This window comes from Tiliqua scincoides, chromosome 1 (assembly GCF_035046505.1).
Source record: "Tiliqua scincoides isolate rTilSci1 chromosome 1, rTilSci1.hap2, whole genome shotgun sequence".
Lineage (NCBI taxonomy): Eukaryota > Metazoa > Chordata > Lepidosauria > Squamata > Scincidae > Tiliqua > Tiliqua scincoides.
Window position 1 is genome coordinate 241562651 of NC_089821.1, and position 20800 is coordinate 241583450.

Sequence of the window (20800 nt, forward strand, 5' to 3'; positions counted from 1 at the left end):
GAGAAATATACCAAGGAACCACAATTACAACATGACACTACACCACTGTTATCTAGTTACAAGAAGGGTGCATCTGATCAGTTCAGAGGGCCGGTAAGGATGCAGGGGCTGTTTTCAAACATCCAGTAAGATGGAACAGTAACATCACTGCATCTATGTTTCATAAGATCAAGCCCATAATGATTGGATCCCTCAGAGAACACGTCTGTATGTGACCAACTTTACAGCTGCTACCCTGAGGATCAGGGAGGTGTAATGGACTCCTCAAACAATAGTGAAGAAAGTACAGCCAAGGAACAGTGAAATGTAGATGCTTTCAGACCTTATTTGCTTTTAGGTTTGCCTGCTTTAATTTTGGTAAGAGCCACATGTGGGCGCTGTCAACGCCCAAGCAATTTTGCACACCTGTTTATTTTATTTTTTCTTCTTTATATTATCCAACTTTCCCCCACTTTGTATTTTTAAAATTATTTTTAAGTTTTAACTCTTTACCTGTATGTGGTAGCTTGAACTTGATCAGACAGTTGCCTGGTCCTCTTCAATCCTTGGCTACCTGCTATTAGTTAGTATCTGAAGGGATTCTCTGCAATAGCTGGGAGGGAAACCTCACTGCCTAGCCTTGCCCTCATGGTGGCAGCAGTTTACCAGTTATGGCCCCAGGACAGGGGCAGTTCAAGGGAAAATGAGAAAGAAAGGGTTCCCTCAATCCACTCACCACATGAGTGGAGAGAAGGGCTGCACAATGAAATAAATCTTTGCAAATATCTCCTCTAAAGCCTTGGTGATCTTTTTCAATTACCTCAAACTCTAGCACTTCCAAATGCTATCTTCCAATTTGATGACTAGGGGCCCAAGTCTATCCAATTTTCCAGTGCCAGTGCAGCCGGGCTAATGGGGTGTGCGCTGCATCCTGTGGTAAGGAGGCAGTCTTGAAGGTCTCATCAAGGAATGGAAACATTTGTTCCAGTACCTCGGAGCAGCACTACGGTTGCACTGGTGCTGCTAAGTTGGATAGGATTGGGCCCTTGGTTATCTCTTTATTTTTAAAATGTTGATTTATAAGAAAAATCCAAGTCTAAACTGCAGTCAAAATTTTAAAAGGCATCAATCCTTTGTTTTTAACAGTTTTTATTATGTTTTTCAGGCCACTGCTGCTTTGAGTCACTATCTTGTACCCCATGAGGACTTCAAAGGAAAGAGTAAAGAACAGCATTTCCTAAATTTCCGTCAAGTGGAGCGTGGGAGGCGAAGGGCCAGAGAGAGGCCAAACCGGGAAGGAATACAGCTGGAATGAAGAGTTCTATGAAAGACTAGAACTATTCAATTGTAAAAATCCCTACGGGGGTTTAGAACACCCTGCCTATGTAAACTGCCTTGGATTAAAGTCTGAGGAGAAATCTGACGAACAAAGAAAGGTGGTATATAAATAACTGTATATATAAAGACAGTAACATTGCTTCCCGAATCTCACAGTTTATCCCCTGGAGCTTTTACTTCTCTATACATGGCTAAACCTAATATTTTTCCCATCTGAATGAAAAAAGCTGTAAAAATATTCTGAAAATCTGAGAAGGATCTAATATGTATCATAGGAAAAAGAACCCTACACAAAGACTAGCCAAGAAATGGGACAAGGGAAAAATAATGATGTTTTTCAGATCAGAGTTCATCTCAAATACTATCACTGCCTCAACTACAATCCCTGTTAAACTGTAAAAATTTACTGAAGGGGAAAATGGCATTTTTTCTTAATATTATTATGCTAAATTGCAGCTGCCTGAATAATGAAAAAAGGACATCTTCTACAAGAAAAATAAAGCGATGCAGATTAAAATTTTACTTGGTTTTCTGGCAAGGCTTAGCTTTGATCTTTTTTTAAGTGTTGTGTTTAAACAGTTTCATAAATTAGTCATTTACACATTAAGCACTTTTATTAACATTATTCATATAATCATAAACTGTTTTAGAATACATTTGACTGGTATTCATGTAAGTTCATAAATTGCTCCTTTTTTGCATTTCAGTATCACCTTTACAAGATTTAGAAGCAATATTCATATTTCACTGAGATTATAAAGCACTTACGGAAATAAAATACTCTCTATAATGCTTACAATATACATGAAACCAAAGACCTACAGTGCTGCTAATGCTATAGGGTTGATAAAAGCCCAATATATAAAACAATTGGTAATCAAATGATAGTGAATAAGGATATGGGGTGAGGAGGGTACTCCTTTTTTCACCATAGGTGCTGTCAGTGGAGGAGACTCCCTAGAGAACACAGGCTGACTCAAAGGAGTAGGTCCTAGTGGTTATCATGTCCATATCCTTTCCTGCTTCCCAATTTCCTTTTACTGGACAAGCAACTGAATGGATAAAAGCCTTGGTATATTGTATCTACTGCCACCATCCCAGGCTATAGAGGCAAAGCAAAGGAGAGTCATCTGGGGTAAAAATCCCAGGAGACAGTGAACTCTGGGGGTTCCTATTAAAAACCAATCCCACACAAGTATGTGCAGAGTGACATCGGCCAGGCAGACAAAGGATCATAATATACCTAGTTTATCAAAAAGTCTAAAAATTTAAAAAAAAAAAGGATTGAACAAAATGAGAAAATAAAGATGAATAAAGAAGATATGAGCTTGGAAGGAAAGCATAAAGGGTTTTACCAAAGAATGCAACAGCCATTAATGCCCAGCATTAACGTTGATATGCTCTTCAGTTAGCATTTTATAGGTTAATTTAGAAGAATTAGAATTGGAAGTAAAGTGTTTGAGATTGTTTTGAAATGATAATATGATAGCAAAAATGGTTAAATTTGTATGTTAAAAATATATATATATATGTAATTGAAAATATATTTGGGGATGTTAAGCTTAGAGATACTAAAAAGAGTTAAATCAGTGTGGTTAAATAATGTGTTTAATTTCTAGAGAGGGAAAGGTAGATAAGAAAGATTTTATATATCATATAAAGTAACATATACTAACAAAACATATTTTTGTATATTAGGTATTGGAAAGAGTCTAGAAGGTTGATATAAACAGGAATGGTAGAAATGATGATATAGAAAGTATAAAAAGTACATATAGTATGTAGAGATAAGTGTGTGTGTGTGTGTGTGTATTTCTCTGTTTATTTTATTTTCTCGTTTATTTTTTAGGTTAATGAAGGGTAAAAGTAGAAGAATAGTAGATTAGAAAAGTAGAATGATGTATTAAATAATTGGTAGATGGTGTCTTGCAACCTCTAATGTTTGTGGTGTAAGTATTTGTAGTGTATGTTTGTGTGTGTTAATAAAAAATTAGTTACAAAAATAGGCAAGGGGGGAAACAGGAGATTCATCACAGGTGCTTAATATTCTCCACCCATCATCACAAATAACTATCAAACCAATTATTCAAGTAGTCAAGTCCCAATTTCTAGAAGTAAGAGCTATAATTCTAAATACCAAAATCAGGATTATTCCAATTCAGACATTTTAACAGAAAGCTTGACTAAGATGTTCACAGTAAGCACTAACCTGCAAACACGGGCAGGAAAATACAGTTTCTGCCATGACCGACAGAGGTATTTGGAGTGATCAATTACACGAATCCAGTCTAGTTCATCCATAGACACCTCAATGTAATAGGAATAAGACCTTCAAACAGAAACATATTAAAACACTGAAATTATCCATGTAACAACTTTATACATTTTAGCAGCTAACTAATTAGGGTCATATAAACTCCACAGGACAACAAAAGCTAATGAATTACTCCTTTAAGTAGCAATATTTTTTTTTAAATCAATTTTAATGCAACAAAGATTGCAGCTCCTACCTATGTTATGGGTATCACAGGTACAGCTCAAATTGAAATATAAATTACATCCTAAAAATACCCGAATTCTTTTTAATAGCAAAATTCACAAATCTCAATAAAATGAAGCAAACGTCCTTCAAACATGACGGAACATTAAATACCACCATTTAACACACCCAAATCATAACAAAAGGTCATCGGTATTCCTCTTCCATGGATTAAATTTAAATCTGAACCATAGCAGTTATTTCTGTTATATTATCAGCAAGGAAACCTATGGGAGATGTGGCAGATCCTAATAATCAGCACACAACGAAAAGAGAGTGAAACAGAAAAGTTTGTGCTATGTTACAGCTTCTTTTTCATTCCTTTTATTCACAAACTCTCAGTCCCATTACACTTCTTGATTTAATTCATCATAACATAAACCTCTCTCTGTTTTCTTATCTTTCTGAAACTGGAGATTTAAATCAGACATGTTATCCTTGTTTCCCTTACAGCAGACATCCCTACTCGTAAGTATATATGCATTATAACTGCAACAGCAATAATGCCAATATGGGCATGTGCAACAGTTTAAGCACACCTCCAACCTCCTATATGCTGCAGAAAATAAATGACAATATCAACTTTCTTAGCCTGCAAGGCATGGCTGCAATTTTAAGAATGGAAAACATAGTAGAACACTGAGAAAGAAAAAATTTAATCTTAACTGATCCAATTCTATCCTTTCCTGATCACAGTAAGAGAAAGTCTGGTTTGGAAAACATGAATAGTACAAGTAGATAATAATACAAGTAGAATATTTATCAATACCACAGTTTCAGGATAGGCCAGAGAAAACTATCATGCTTCCCTAAAAGCAGGTTGGATTTTGAACTTACCTGCTGTCACGGTCCCATAGCAATATTCGTATATGGTTGATTATTGATGGTTGACCTAATTTTATTTCAATACCAGAACGGCAGTCATCATCAATGGGATGTCGGGAAAATCCATGATCCAAATCGTAATTTTGTGTGTCTCCATCTAACAAAGCAGATTTCAATTCTCCTTTAACGACTTGGGCTCCATATTTCATAGTGGCAATGTTCTCACCTGGTACTAGAAGGAAAAAAATGTTTAAAAAAATTTTGTTCTCCCTACACAAAGGATTCTAAAATGAAATTACTGCAAAGGTATTTTTCCTACGTAACTGTTCACTAACTGAATAGAAGCTTTGCTTTACTTGTAATTCAATTTAAGATTTGCCTGTTTTCTCCAAAAACACAGTGGGCACAATCAAGCAAAAATTCATCATGACTTTCATTGAAGTAATGAAAAGGAATATTGTCATAATTAACTTGATTTCAGCTGGATTTGGCCATGATGAATTTTTAAGTACAGGTGGGAGCTACTCAACATGAGGATATGTTTTCCAATCCCTATTGTTATGCAATTAGGTTGTTAAGTGAACATTCAACCCGATCTAGTTGTATTGTGTAAACAGACACTCCCTGCCAGAAACTAGTTGGCTCAACAGACTGCTGGAGACTGAATGCCTCTTCTTTGCATTAAGAGCCTCTTTACACAACAAAGCTTTACACTCTTTACCTTGCCACTGCAGGCTGTAGGAGTCTGCCTCATTAAGAGCATCTTTGTTGTGTTCTGACCACAAATGCGGTCCATCGTTAAGCGGAAGGTTGTTAAGTAGCGCACACCTGTAATTAGTTCAGGAGTACCAGTGCAGATTTTCAACTTTGTCACATCAGTCATGGGGGAGAGGGGAAGCCTGAAAAATTACCCCATTGATTAAGGCTGCAATCCTATTTACTCTTTCCTGGGAATAAGCCCCACTGAACACAAATGGGACATTTCTGAGCAGACAGGAATAGGATTATGCTATAAGACCTGTAACTGCCAAAATTCAATGACATGCAAGATTTTTAGAAATATTCAGGACAGAATATATTTTAAGAGTCTTATCAGACAAACACAAAGTATAAGTATTTTGCTATTCAACCAATATGCTGGCAACACATTAATTCCATATAAGTTTTTCTGATATCAGAAATTTAGAATGCAGAAATGTTGGTGGTTATAGAGGTCTACAATTCTGCAAGTAAACTTTTATATAGCATTTTTGGATTTGGCAGGGTCAGGCCTGGTTAGTACTTGGATGGGAGACCACCTGGGAATACCAGGTGCTGTAGGCTTATACCATAGTCTTTCGAGACTGAAGGTTGCCAACCAGGCAAGTTTTAATTACAGGAAGACATAAAATGCACACTTGCAAATTGGGAAACAGGGAGGCTTACTTAACATGCCCCTATAGTTGAGGTCCATGTCCCGACTTTCAGAGCGAACTTTAATGGCATCCAAAATGGCATCAGGTGACAGTAATCCAGAAGGCCTTACAACATTTAAAAGTTCTGTCAAGCTCATCAGTGGCAAGCGTACTGCCTGCATAATTTCAGCATGATTTTCCTTCGGATTGTGTTTACACCAGTTCATCAAGGCTTGAAAAATATCCTTTTCAGGAGCCGCAAATGAATCTCTCAGTACAATGCTAAGAAGAGCTGGCTAAAAAAACAAGGGGGGAGGGGAGAAATGGTGAATGAATATAGCAAAATTATAACATTGAGATCTTGCACCATTAAAGTATACTGCTCAGTTCTAAACCGTAAATACCTAAATTGTAGTCCTTATGAGTTTTGCAACACTTTGTGAAATATCTAGCACTAAATTTTTAGACAAAACTTGACAACACTTGCAAAAGTTTATTCAAAAGTGTTACCCTTCATAAAAAGGTAAGCAGTAGTTTGCACAACCACTCAAGGATCTAAAATTACACTAGAAGAGTTCACTTCTGACTCAACTAACAGCTGAAATGGAATTGTAGTTCAAGGGTAGAGCACCGGCTATGTATTCAGTAGGTTCCAAGTTCAATTAGCATTTCCAGGTAGGGCTGGGAAAGGCCCCTTTTGAATATCTGCTTAGATGCTGCCAGTCACTTGGAGAGTACAGTAGTACCTCGGATAACGAATGCCTCGCGCACCGAAAAACTCGCAGAACAAAAGCATTTTGCGAAGTTTGGTAATTCGCACAACGAATTTTTATGACCTGTGCTTCGCAAGACGAATTTTTTTTTTGTTTTGCTTTGGTTTGTCTTAAGCGGGGGATCTTCATGTCAGTTTATGATCCCATTCACCCTAGTAAGGGGAGGATCTTCATGTCAGTTTATGATCCCTTTCACCCTAGTAAGGGGAGGATCTTCATGTCAGTTTATGATCCCTTTCACCCTAGTAAGGGGAGGATCTTCATGTCAGTTTATGTAAGTAAGTCCCATTGTGCTTGCTCCCAGGAAAGTGTGCACAGGATTACAGCCTTCAAACTCCCCACTCAGCATCCCCCCCATCGCTCATTCACCCTCTCACTGCCCCATTTCCTTCATGTTTCCCCCCATGATCATGGCAAAAGCAAGCAATTGAGTGCAGCTGCTCTGTCCTCCCCAGCTTAGAGCACAATCCTGTGCATGTCTCCTCAGAAGTAAGTCCCATTGTGATTGCTCCCAGGAAAGTGTGCACAGGATTACAGCCTTCAAGCTCCCCACTCAGCATCCCCCCCCCCGTTTTTGAAATCCTCTGTACAGTATGTATGCCTTTAAAGAGCACTTAATAAACACTTTGTAAACCAAATTTGACTTTGTTCTGACTTTTCTTGCCCATAGGAACGCATTAATTAAATTTCAATGCTTTCCTATGGGAAAACGCACTTCGCAAAACGAAAAACTCGCATAACGAAAGGACTCGCGGAACAGATTAATTTCGTTATGCGAGGCACCACTGTACTGACCCAGAGGAGCCAACAGTATGACAGCACAAGTTGCACAGGAGATATAACTCAAAGAGAACATCCTTGCCTTTCAAGTTCTTCACTTGTTAATACCAGAATATTAACAGCCACAAAACAACAGCCATCATCATCATTACTATTACTGGTGAAGTGTCTAATACACTATGTAATTGTAAATACATAATTAGACATAGCTAGCTGAAATAAATGGATTTCGAGATTTTTTTAAAGACACACAAGTATCAGCTAATAAGCTCCATACATAAAGAACAATAAAAGGAAAAAAGAGACAAGGAACAGAGGAAGAGATACAGGATTTAACAAGAGAACGCCCTGAAAAATGCAAACACAGAAGGAAAAAATAGAAATGGAAATTAAGCTAGAATGAATATATTGGAAAATAAGTAACAGAAACATATTGAATGTGAAAAGAAAAATGGTTCTCAGTGAAAGCAAAGTATGTGGAGAAATAATCATATTTAAATACAGAAATAAGATACTGCAGAATGCTACAGCATGCTACAGAAGCAAAAGGATTAGGGTGGGATCAATTTCAAAAAATGATATTGCTTAGCAGGAGAGAGAGTGCATAGGAAAGAAGGTGAACAAAAATGTATTAAAATGTTAGACATCAAATTGGACAGTGAGACCAAGATTAAAAAAACATCACCCACTCTCATCAACAGATAGACTAATACAGTAGGATAAACAGGATCTGCCAAAAATAAAAATCAAATATAACCTAGGGCCATTTCTCTCACCTTCATGGTAGGAAAGCAACTAGACCTATGTAAGGCAGACTAGGGGACAAGACAAAATTTCAATTTCAGCTGTAGCCTCCCAACCAAGAGACTGGTAGAAAAATCCAAAAGTCCTTCTTAGTGCCTCCTGTAAGGACGTCCAGGAAAGCCACCACCTTCATTAGCTTCAGCCTTCAACATGTGCTCAGAGCTGTGTCCTTGAGCAAGAGTACCCACCAAAGTTGGGGTCAGATAGGACCCTGCCCTCTCAAACCTGATAGAATGTTAACCAAAGAGGAGAAAAAACAATTCTTCTCAACTTACAACCTGGCAAAAATGAAGCACTTGGTGATGCAGCAGTTTAAAGTGTGCCTCTTCTTGTAGCTACATTTGAAATGCAATCATTTCCTACGTACACATATACAAGCCTTATGAATCAGAAACAGCTACACTTAAAGAAGCAGTTTCTGATGCTGAAAGCCTGAAACCTATAATAAAGCATCATTGCAAAAACCGTTATTGTTCTGAATTGCTGGCTTGTGCCCTATGTCAAACATCATGCTCTGAGACACTAAGGGTGCAGTCCCAACCAGCTTTCCAGCACTGACATAGCTATGCCAGTGTGGTGTACACTGCATCCTGCAGTGGGGAGACAGTCAAGGGAGCCTCCTCAAGGTAAGGGCATGTTTGTTACCTTACCTTGGGACTGCATTGCGGCTAGGTCAGTGCTAGAAAGTTGGTTAGGATTGCGTCCTAAACCTTTTAAGACTCTTAAAAGGATGCAAAATAATTACTACCAGGTCTACATAATTTTAATTAACTGTTTCCCCCAGATTTGTTTTAATTTTAATATATTGATTCCAGAGATTCTCAAGCTGGGGCATCGCAACGCCCCAGCCCGAGAGCCATGTCCACTTTCCCCTTAAGGGACGGGGAAGGGGGAGGTAGCAATGCGATTGCCAGGATCACATTGCTGTACAGGGGCACAAGGGCTCAGCTGGACTGATCAGAGCCTCCTGCAGCCTCCCGGGAGTAGTGCACCTGTTTTTTTCTCTCTCTCTCTGAGAATTTCACAGTGAGTGCAGTTGTGTCTATGTTGAACAAAAATAAAGTTTCTGATTGGCAAACAGTTACTGAAGAGGTATTTGCTCACTGGAATGATATTCCAATTGTTAATGCAACCTGACTTCAAAAAAAGAATGAGAAACAGCTGAGAAAATCCAGTGGTTGTGTAGAATTCTGTGTTCCCACAGTTTGGGAAACCCTGTTCTACAACATGTCTATTAATAACAGTGTCAAAAATCAGTGACAATTCAGTAGCAAACTAAGGTTCCAATTCTATGCAGCGCTACATCTGCAAGAATTAGAGTTCCAGTAGTGGTGCACACTTTAAGGTCATCATAAATGGCAATCCAGAAGAGCATGTACTTTGACACGTGCCAGAGATGAATCCAGTGAGAATGGAACGAGTGTCCTGCTTGCACAAAGAGTTCCTTCTGCTTGTACTAGGACCCTTTGAACAAGCAGAATGTATACAAGAGAGCAGGTCCATTCACAGAAACGTGATTCTGGATGCCATCCAATGTTTAATACAAATTCAATTGACCAATATGCAATTCACATACAGATCTACATATTTTGCAAAAATGTTAGACATCAGAGAGGTATGAATGCGGGGATGCGTAGGTAAATGAGAACTGAAAGGGCATATGCTAATAGCTATGGAAGCTGGGCACATAAGCCACACATGGCACAGCAATCTACCTTCTAAATATGGAAGCTTTTTCAGGCAGTGTCTTAACATTTTCAACACTGTTCCACAGAGGGGAGCAGATATGGTGATATTTGGTAAAGGAAGAGAGATGCTGATACAAAGGCAAGTAACCATGGCAATCTCATGGAGAAAACAAATAGTTAATCTTGGGAGAACTAAGGTTGAGAATTCTGCTGCCAAGTCTCACAGTACAGGAAAGGAACATGCACACGTATAACCCTAGGTCTGGGAAAGGACAAATAGGGATGAAAAATCCCTATGGACTCAAAAGAGGGAAGCTCATGGGAGAACAACTATTTGGAAACAGGTACAATTCTCTCCCTCTTATCAGAAACCTGCATTTTCCCAAGGAAACTCTGCCTCAGCCATGACCCAAGACAGATGACTGGCAGTCGAGAAAGATGGACACATTGCTACATACAGCACAAAAAATACAATCTGTTAATAATGGAATAATGTAAATAACGAATAATAGTGTTCTTCAGACCTGTCTTCATACTTTCAACAACATTTTCAGTAATGAGTATTAGAAAACTGATACACACCTTGGAAAGTGAAAGAAAGCCTTCACTAGAGAGCACCTCTTGAGCATTTCTGTCCATAAACATACAACACATACACGTCAGTTTGGGAAGCAAGTACAGACTAGCAACGTCATAGGTCATGCAAACATTCTGAATGTTAAGGATGGTGCAAAGATACTCAGAAGTTGAATCCTCTAATTCTGGGAATCCATATTTATGAGCCAAACTCAAGAAGTCTAAAAGGACCTCTTCTTTCTCATCTCTTAATGTGGCACGGCCTGTATAAATATATTTTAACAACATTGTAAAAGCTTCTGCAGTGGTGTCTTGGAGAGGAATTTCTGCTTCAGGCTGAGATTCACGCATTCCGCCATACAGCAAAGCTCTGTACAGATGCAGAAAGAGAAAGAAAGTGAAAAATTTATGTTCTGATCTTGAGCCATAATACTCTGAAACATAAGTAATACTCTGAAACATAAATACTACTCTGAAACAAAAGTAAACGTCCAAAATTTAACTGACAAATTCTCAACTTGAAGTTGAAATTTCTTCAGTTGTAAAATAATTGTAGTTCGTTATCAGTGGTAGAACATTATACCCATAGCACTGGATTAGAACATTTGGCTAGTAGGTATTCAGAAAATTCCCAAGCATTCATCAAAAGATGCTGACGTTTACCTACAACTAGTTCTCAGCCTCAGTTATGCAAAAGTAAGGACTAACAGTTTTAACAAAGAGATATCCAGCAGGTGGTTTGCCTTGAGCAACAATATGTCAAATAAAACAGAAATTGATAAGTGCTAAACTAGTTAGCAAAACTAGTTACCAGGATACATTTGGTTCTCCTGAACATTATATCAGCAGCTGAACTTTTCTGCCTTGATTTTAATCAAGATTGAAATTGGAACAACAAAATTTTATTTAAAGAAATTAGTTAAATGTTTTAGCATACAAAATAGTTTTAGCATAAAAAATAGTAGGGTAACTTACATTTAGTAAGAAAATTTGATATTTGATTTACTTTCCTAAATGCTACCGCTGCCAAGAAAGGACAAAATTTGAAAAGACAGTGTTTGGGGGAAGGGAGGGAAGATAGTGTTATCTCTGAAAAGAATAGAAAAACAGAACTGCAAAACAAATGAATATGAAGCATCCTGCCAAGCTACATAATTCTAACTCACACTTTATAAAAGCAACTCGTACATATATTCACTCTCAGATTCAAAGTAGAAATGTTTGCTCAGCAGAAGCACATACAAATCTGTAAACAATATTGATTTTGGATACCGATGTTATGAAGGAGAAAATATGACAGCATAATGTAGGTGTTGATGTAGTAGATATTCTCATAGTTAAAAACACAGTGACATAATAGGTGTTCAAAAAGTTCACATTCATTGAAAAGATGACATTTTGTTTTCTAGGGCTGTCACTTTTATCCTGCTCACTCAGAAGTTCTCAGCACATCTAATAAGAAGTTATACTTCACCTGAAATACTGACACCTTGCTGCCAGAATCACTCTGTGTGCAGGAAAACGTTTCTTTTCTACTATGAAGGTCACATCGCTGTACTGCTCCCCATTCATCAAAACACCAACATGATCAGACAGAATGTGAACATGGTCAATTTCACCTATAGCTGTATAAGGACGGAGCGGGTGACTGTTACTCATCTTAAAGGAGAATGGTGTATCAAACACCTATAAAACGAAAGGTATAGGAATAGTAATGAGTATATATCTCTAAATTGCATTAAAAACTTAACTGACAAAAGAACTACTTTTTCATAAAATTAATGACCTATGCAAAAGTGATTTGCTAAAAGGAAATCCCACTTTAATGAAAGAACATGTCAGAATATAACCCTGGCAGCCTGACTGTTCCAAATAAGCAAGATCTTATAAAACAAATTAGAAAATCATTGTGTTGCAGGATTTCCACAGTGAGCAAACTCACTAATTATAATACTCTTTACAAGTTAAAATTGATTCAGCTACCAGGGCAGATCAATTAAGATCCATAAAGCAGTGCTCAAATTAAGTATTGAAATCTACACAGGGTTTCCATCCATAATTTGCTAGAATATGAGTATTTATGACCTACTCTCATAGGAGTCTGATTAACTCCCAAAAACTGAGATCACAGTGATTCTTAATTATTAATAAAGGAAGCCTTTTCATCAAATCATGTTTTATAAGGCAGAGATAATAAGTTCTTGAAAGGCTCTTCTGGGAAAGTATCTATGCCCAGTGTGTCTTCGGATTGAAGAGGCTTTTATGGAAAGATAAACCTCTTGCTCTTTACTTGCAAAGCCTATAAGACCTCTCAAGGGGAGAAGTGGCATTTGCAAAACATATGCTTTAGCCATTTCACTCTGTTCATATTACCCACATGGTGCATAATTTTAAGCTGCATTTTAAGAACTTCAACTCCCACTTTGGGAAAGACAAAGTTTTGTGCATGTTTAAGATACAACTTCAGAGAAGAACATATCCAATGAGACTAAACCCCTAGAACATTCATTTAGATTTGCAACACACACACACACACACACGAATATTTTTTGAAATATCTGCAAGGCAGCCAACAACATTAAAACTAAACACAGCACTTAAAAAGATGAATTCCAAATTAATAAATTAACAGCAGGATAAAAAATCCATATGACAGATAACTCAATAAGGGAGAAATGAAGAAAAAGAAAACCCTTCTATATTCAAAGGGTCTCAAATGCCTTTTGAAACAGCACAAACTTCACCCAATGTTGGAAGGTCAATGACAACAAACTTCTCCCAAGAGGGATTTCTATGCTCCAATACCTCTGTACAGAAGGCCTTTTCTCAGTTGATCCCCCCACAATACTTCCAAGTGATCAAAGAAGAGCCTTAAAGAAAATATTTAAAAAGAGATGAGAACTTCTGTACAATCTGAATCGTCTACACAGGTCATAGAAGAAAGCCCTTTTACAAGTACCACCACCTAGGGAGGTAGAAGGGATGGTGGCAAAAAGCAGGGCCTTCTCAGTAATGGCACCGACTCTATGGAATTTGCAACCCTCTTGATTTACAAAGTATTCTCTCCTTGGAGACTTTCTGATGAGGCCTGAAGACATTTTTGCTCAGACAATCCTTCTCAGACTTAATGACATCAGGCTTCTACAGGTTTTTGTCCTTTTTATAGGGTGTTGCTGCTGCTCTTCTGTTCAATTGTAATTACGTTTTATGGTTATTTAAATGGTTTTAATGTTTTATGGGCTTTTATGGTACAGTATAAATGGTTGTTAATTGGGACTTGTTACCTTTTGTACTTGCTTTTGTGTCCCCGCAGGGAAAAGGTGGGGCAAAAACGCAGCAAATAAATAAATAAATGTGATGATCCTGTATGTACTTGGACCCAGACAATTTAGGGCTCTAAAGGTTAGCATCAGCATGTCAAATTTTTTTTCTATTAATTGAAAATCTGTGGACTTGTTAACACTGATGCCTTCAAAAAGGTACAAAAGATAGGGTTGTCTCACATTGCTGTTCTTTAAGGTGCCCTGGGGAAATTTAAGTCTTCACCAGACCTCAACTCTTTGGTCAAAATGTATGCGGCAATAAGCAAATTAATTCCAGGTGCATTTCTCACAGCAAGTAATGATTAAATGACCTTAACTTCCACTCATCCATACTATTCATGTGAACAACAGCCAAGTAAACCTCATATCATTAACACCTTACAGACAAATGTCCTATTCAAATATTTCTGAACTTTATGCACAAACAAACAGAAGTCAACGACCAAATAAAAGAACAGGTTTCTGGCTACCTCCAACCTTGCAAGAACAAAAGTCAAAAGAGTAATCAACTTTTAAAAAATGTAATATGTCTTATTAGATAAGTATGACACAAAACAACTCAAGCCCATTAAATTTCAAGAGCTAATGAAGCAAAAAAAATAAATAAATTATTGGTTTCTGCCTGTGCCACTAGTTAATAGTTAATAATCCAGCCATCAGTAGGACTGAACTGTCAAGAGTTCAACACATGTATTAATCATCTCCTGGGATCAACTGCAGGACTCTTCACATCTGCCCAAGCCTTTAGCATGAGCACACCTGTGATGATGTGGAAGAGATCCTCTTCACAGTCGCACCCACTTTAATCAACTCCTGTCTCCAAATGCAAGGCTAGCTCAATCGCTGCCACTGTTCCAACAGTGGCTAAGGGCCCAATCCCAACCAGCACTTGGGCCAGCGCAAGTCCATTGTGCCAGCTTGGAAGTGCCATGAAAGTGCTGTAATGTACTTTTGCACCACCTGAAGAGGAGGGCCAGTGCACATTTGTTCGCTGGCCTCCAGAGGCTAATATGGGCCCCGCAGAGCCGGCACAACCGTAGGTTTGCGTTGGCCACATCAGGCTGCTGTGGGGCCTTGGGGAGGGCAAAATGTGGGCATTCCATGAAGGGCAGGGAGGAGGCAGGCAGCGGGCAGGCCCATGGGAGTGCTGGGCCCAGGCAGGGGCGGAGCCAGGCTCCAGCACTTGTGCAAGATCCTAACCCCACTCCTATGCCACTCGGCACAGCTGTGGGCTGCTCAGTTCTGCGCCACCACTTTAGGTGGTGCAGATTCAAGTAGACCCATAAGGGCTGCCACCACATTACCTGAGTTAAGGGGAATGAATTCCCTGAGCTGGAAACAGGGGGAGGCCAGCTGTTCTGCCTGTTCCATCACATATTAGGATTGGACTGTAAGAATGTTTCATTCTGCTTAGCCTTTGGGGCCTAAGTTAATAGACACATTCTGTTTCCTTTTAATTATACTGTTTTTGATATTTAATATTGTATATTTATCAGTATATAATTTTATCTAATTAGATAAATCTAATCTAAAATTAGATATATCAAATATTGTGTTCAGTTGATGTGCTATTAGCATCCTTAAGCACTTCCCCTCAGGAGGGGAAAGGCAGGACAAACGTTCTTTAAATACATAATCCAGGCCAAGCCAGTGCAACACACTACACTGGGTTGTCTTTGAAAAGTTCTCAGAAACTACAACTGTTTCAGAATGCAGCCAGGAGGATGTTCACTGAGGTACGTGATAGGGCAATGGTTCTCACACATTTAGCACCAGGACCCACTTTTTAGAATGAGAATCTGTCAGGGCCCAGCAGAAGTGACATCATTAAGCAGGAAATTTTAAAAAATCTAGGCTGCTATCCTACCCACACTTACCCAGACATAAGTCCCATTTACTATCATTGTTAAACTAATATACATATTAACTTGTTAAAAGTACAAGTCTGTAGCATTTCCCCAAATGCAGTCACATCCCATGCTAGCATCAAGCCTTATATATTAAAATAAAATATTGGGGACCCACCTGAAATTGGCTTGCGACCTACCTAGTGGGTCCTGACCCAAAGTTTGAGAAATACTGCTAGAGAATATAGGACGACTTTTTAAAAAACAGCTTCACTGGCTACCAGTTGACTCCCAGGACTAAGGGCACAATCCTAGCCAGGTCTACTCAGACTTCCTATTTTGTTCAATGGGGCTTACTCTCAGGAAAGTGTGCTTAGGATTGCAGCCTAATTGGTACTGATCTTTACAATTATAAAAATTCTGGATCCAGACTATGCCAAGAACCCTTTCTCTCACATGAATTACTATAATCTATACTTTAAGATTTTTGACAAACATGTTTCACTCATACACTTTTAAGATTATCATCTGACTATGCCTCTCAGTTCCTCATGCATTTGACTCTGCCATTTAATTTGTTTTTCCTCTATAGCAGGGCATGAAAAATCTAAGGCACCAAATCAGCCTGATATTTTCAGCAATAAACATATGGTTTTATTATTTTGAAAGGCTTGCTCAGCAGCAACTGCATCACTCAGTCACTTAGCTCCAGCAATGAATCTGAATGCCAAATTTTTGTTTAACATCTGCAATTGTGAGTTTCACAGTGTTTGGTTGGCCATTTGCTATTCCATTTGCAAATGGCAGGGAGCACAGTGATTGGAATGTGTGCTAATTTGGTATAAGATGGGTAGGGAAAGGAAGCACAAGGGTATTAACAGAGAAGAAGAGGGAGCTGCATACAAATTTTTCACCCATAAAACATATTTAAAGTATTAATCTGTGGGGTAATATTAATTTTTATTAGTGAATAATATTATAAAAATGAAGCACCAACAGATGGAACACAAAAAACACAAAGCAATTGTACTTGACAAATTTCTTTACTAGAACAAAAAAAATAAAGTTTCTCCATTAGAAAGAAAAGATAATTCCAAAATTACAGGAACTGCTGATACCATAAAACGTGTTAAATAAAAGCAGATTAAAAAAATTAAAAAGTGTGTCCCTTTACAATTGTGGTATAAAAACAGTTTTTCTTACTGTCGAAGAGAGGCAGTCAGCAATCAGAAATGCAAAGGATCCCCTGCCTTTGCCTGACTCAGCTGAAGAATGGAATCATCGCTTGCATGACCGTCTCTACAACAGTAAGAAAAGCACTTTTTTAAAACTGTGATTTTAAAGAGATGCATTCTTTCGCCTTCTCCAGGGATCAGCACATTCCTTCTCATTTGCAGTGGCCATTCATGTTGAGTCAAATCTGTGTATAAAAAAATCCATGGATAACAAGGTTGAACCTGTACATGGATGCATACCTGCCTACATGCATCAGAGGATTGACTGCAATCAACAAATTCTTACACCAACAGACTAACAGCACAATCTTAATCTTGTGCTGGTTGGCTCAGGCCTTCCTGCGCCAATTCTGAGTTTCACCAACATGCCTACTTAAGAGCCAGCAGCACCAGCACAAAGACATGTGCCAGTTTGCTGGCACCAAATCTATTCCCCATGCCAGATGGCAGGTAAGGTCATGCCAGGTGTGAGGCAGGAAGTGGACAGGGTGGAGGGAGGGAGTTTTAGAAGCCGGGGGGGTCCTCCTGTCACCCTGTCCCAACCTAATGCTGGAACCCAAAGAAGGGAAATTAAAATTTTCCAAGCCCACAGCCCCTCCTCCTCTCTCTCTCTCACACACACACACACACACACACAAAGCAATGTGTGGTTCAGCAGTGGTGTTTGAAACTTTGCCAAATATGGACATGGGTGTGACAAGGGAAAGTAGCAAACCTGACTATCCTGTATCTGCATAGTAACAGGGAAAGTAGTCTGCACAGTAACAGGGAAAGTAGCAAACCTGTATCTGCATAGTAAAAGGGGCGTAACCACGTTTATGTAACCCCGCCCAGAGTGTATATAAGCCAGCTAATGTCATTGTTCGGGGCCACACCCAGAGTTGCTTTGCAACTCTGTTGGTCCTCAGCGCTGCAGTAAATGGTTTTAACCTCCTCCGGTCATCCGTCTCATTCTTTAACTTACGCCGTCAGGTAACATTTTCTGGTGCCATGACTCGGATGGCACGTGGCATGTTGCCTGCCCCGGGAGACGTTGGTTCTGATGGACCCCCGTCGGCTGCGTGGCTCGACTCGGGCCCATCCACCATTTTGTGGAGAGATCTAGCACTGCCGCCTACGGTGGTCTTATCGGCGTCTCCAACTGGGCTACGGACGAGGTGATTAAAAGAAGGCCTTCAAGGAATTGGTCCGGACTACGTGGATGGTATTGTATAAATAGGGCCTTGAGGCGGTAGGATCTGCGAACTTGCCATTTGCAGAAGGGTCCTAAGGGGGTTAAGGCTACAACCCGTTACCTTGTGGATTCCTAGGGGGAGGTGTATGAAAGTGTGTAAAAAAGAGTGGAAGGTGAGTGTGGAACCCTTTTTGTGAACTAGTTGGACCCCTTACCAACTAGTCTGTTTCCCCTTCCTTGTGTTTTTGACTGCCGTCTGTCATGGGAGGGGGAGGATCTAAGGAGTGTACCCCTTTGGAGTGTATGGGTAGGAATTTTGAGGCAGGGTTTGGTAGGGACTACGGAGATGTACTTGCAGTAGGGAAACTCAGGTCCCTTTGCCAGGTTGATTGGCCTGCACAGAGTCCTACATGGCCAAGGGAAGGGTCCTTGGATTTAAGAGAAGTGAGAAAGGTACATCAATTGGTTACAAGTGTTCCGTACCCTGACCAATACCCATACATAGACCAGTGGCAAACCAATTGTAAGGAAAGACCTAATTGGCTCTGACGGTGCAAGAAGCAGGAAAGTGTGAAGGTCATGGAGGCCTTAAAAGGAAACGTGAAAAAGGGAGAAAAAAATAAAGGTAAAACCCTCTCTAAAAGCCAAAGAAGTGAAGGCATTGCAGAAGAAATTGGAGAAAAACTGTAAAGTGGAAAGTCAGGACAGTAGTAAAATTCAGCTACAACTGCCCCCTGAAGATGAGCCTAAGATGCCTCCGCCGTACATCCCCAGGTTATTCCCTGCAGTACCTATGGCGCAATTACCACAAGCCCACGATGAGGAAGAAGAAAAAGGCGGGAAAAGTGGTGGCTGGGGGCCACTTTGTCCTTCAGCAGCACCATTTTGTCCCTCACCAAGTAGTCATGACTGCTCAAGCGAGCAGGTCCAAGTGCCTAAGGTAGTTTGTCCTGCTGCCCAGGAACAAACAGTACAGTTCATGCCTGCCACTCCAGGTTCTGTGCGATGCTCCCAGAGACTCAAAGATCGCCAAGTGAAAGTGCTACCAACAACCAATCCCTTTAAGGGAGAAGTGGAGAGAGGAATGTTTCCCTTACGAACTCAGACAGAGGTGGCGTTCAAAGAGGAACAGGAGGCGGGAGGACAAATAGTTGAAAGGCAAGAAAGAAGGCCCCCAAAAAAGAGGTACGGGCCTTGCGAAGGCGGCTGAAAGGGAAAGGGAAAGCTGAAGGCCCCGAAAGAAGAGGTACGGGCCTTGCAAAGGCAGCTAGAAGGGAAAGCCCCAAAAGAAGAGGTATGGGTTTTGCAAAGGCAGCTAGAAAAGAAGGTCCCGAAAGAAGAGGTACGGGCCTTGCAAAAGAAGGCCCCGAAAGAAGAGGTACGGGCCTTGCAAAGGTGGCTAGAAGGGAAAGCCCCGAAAGAAGAGGTACGGGTTTTGCAAATGCAGCTAGAAAAGAAGGCCCCAAAAGAAGAGGTACAGGCCTTGTGAAGGCGGCTAGAAGGGAAAGCCCCGAAAGAAGAGGTATGGGTTTTGAAAAGGCCCATAAAAGAAGGCCCCGAAAGAAGAGGTACGGGCCTTGCAAATTCAGCCGATTCCTCCAGAAGACGAGATGCCTAGGATGCCTCCACCATATGTACCTAGCCTCTATCCTGCGGTGCCAATGGTGCCATTTTGCACAGTTCACAAGGAAAAAGGGTGTGAAAGGAGGGTGGGCGCCATTTTCTCCACCATCAACCGGTGAAGAAAGCCGGAAGGCGCGGGCGCTATTTTGTCCACCATCTACCGGTGATGAAGGTTCAAAGGCACAGATGCCAAAAGTTGGGTACAGTTATTGCCCCAAGTTTTGTTCAAGGTTCGAAACAACCCGCACAGCAAGACTAAAGTGACCCCTTTTGAAGGACTGTATGGCAGGGTTTCTCCAATATGGAGGCCTCTCAAGCTGAATGTGAACAGTCCCAGGAATATACAAAATTGGGCACGGGAAATAGAGGGTATTAGGAAATATTTAAGGCAAGAAATTCCATTAAACATTCTAGATTCATTGCATGAAATTGAACCAGGTGATTGGGTATTAGTAAAAAAGTGAAAAAAGAGCCATTAAAACCTGTATGGGGAGGGCCTTACCAGGTTTTGTTAACCACACCCACTGCAGTTAAATGCTTAGGAGATAAAGCGTGGATCCACTTCATGAGGATTAAGCAGACCCAAGCGCCCAAGCAGCAGAAAGTGACTCGGTGTGAAGGAACCAAGCTGACACTCATGGCAGAACCAGAGTCCTAAGCATCCACCTGACCAGGAGACTACGGGTGGCCAGCGCTAGGACAAAGCAAAGGAGGGTAAGCATCTGTGATACCTGGAGACTACACACAGGCAACGCTCCCCTCGAAGATGAGTAATTTGATTATTATTGCTGTGTGTAGTTATGTGTTGTATTTTAATATGTTGTAATTGCCTCAGGCGAATGATAAGTTCAATGGTGGAGCAGCAAACTACTGCTATTATGTTGGCACTGTACACTCCTCTC

General features: G+C 40.0%; 1 protein-coding gene across 3 annotated transcripts in view; it reads right to left on the reverse strand.

The window, feature by feature from the left end:
• Positions 1–20800, reverse strand: part of BTBD9 (BTB domain containing 9) — a 207661-nt gene that overhangs the window by 182201 nt on the left and 4660 nt on the right. For all 3 annotated transcript variants that reach the window (XM_066611621.1, XM_066611619.1, XM_066611620.1), the window contains exons 2-6: positions 12171–12382; positions 10703–11066; positions 6107–6371; positions 4694–4913; positions 3527–3646 (exon numbers count right to left, since the gene is read on the reverse strand). In XM_066611621.1, the coding sequence (XP_066467718.1) occupies positions 3527–3646; positions 4694–4913; positions 6107–6371; positions 10703–11066; positions 12171–12355 (1154 nt within the window). In that variant the 5' untranslated portion in view covers positions 12356–12382. The remainder of the gene's footprint in view (positions 1–3526; positions 3647–4693; positions 4914–6106; positions 6372–10702; positions 11067–12170; positions 12383–20800) is intronic.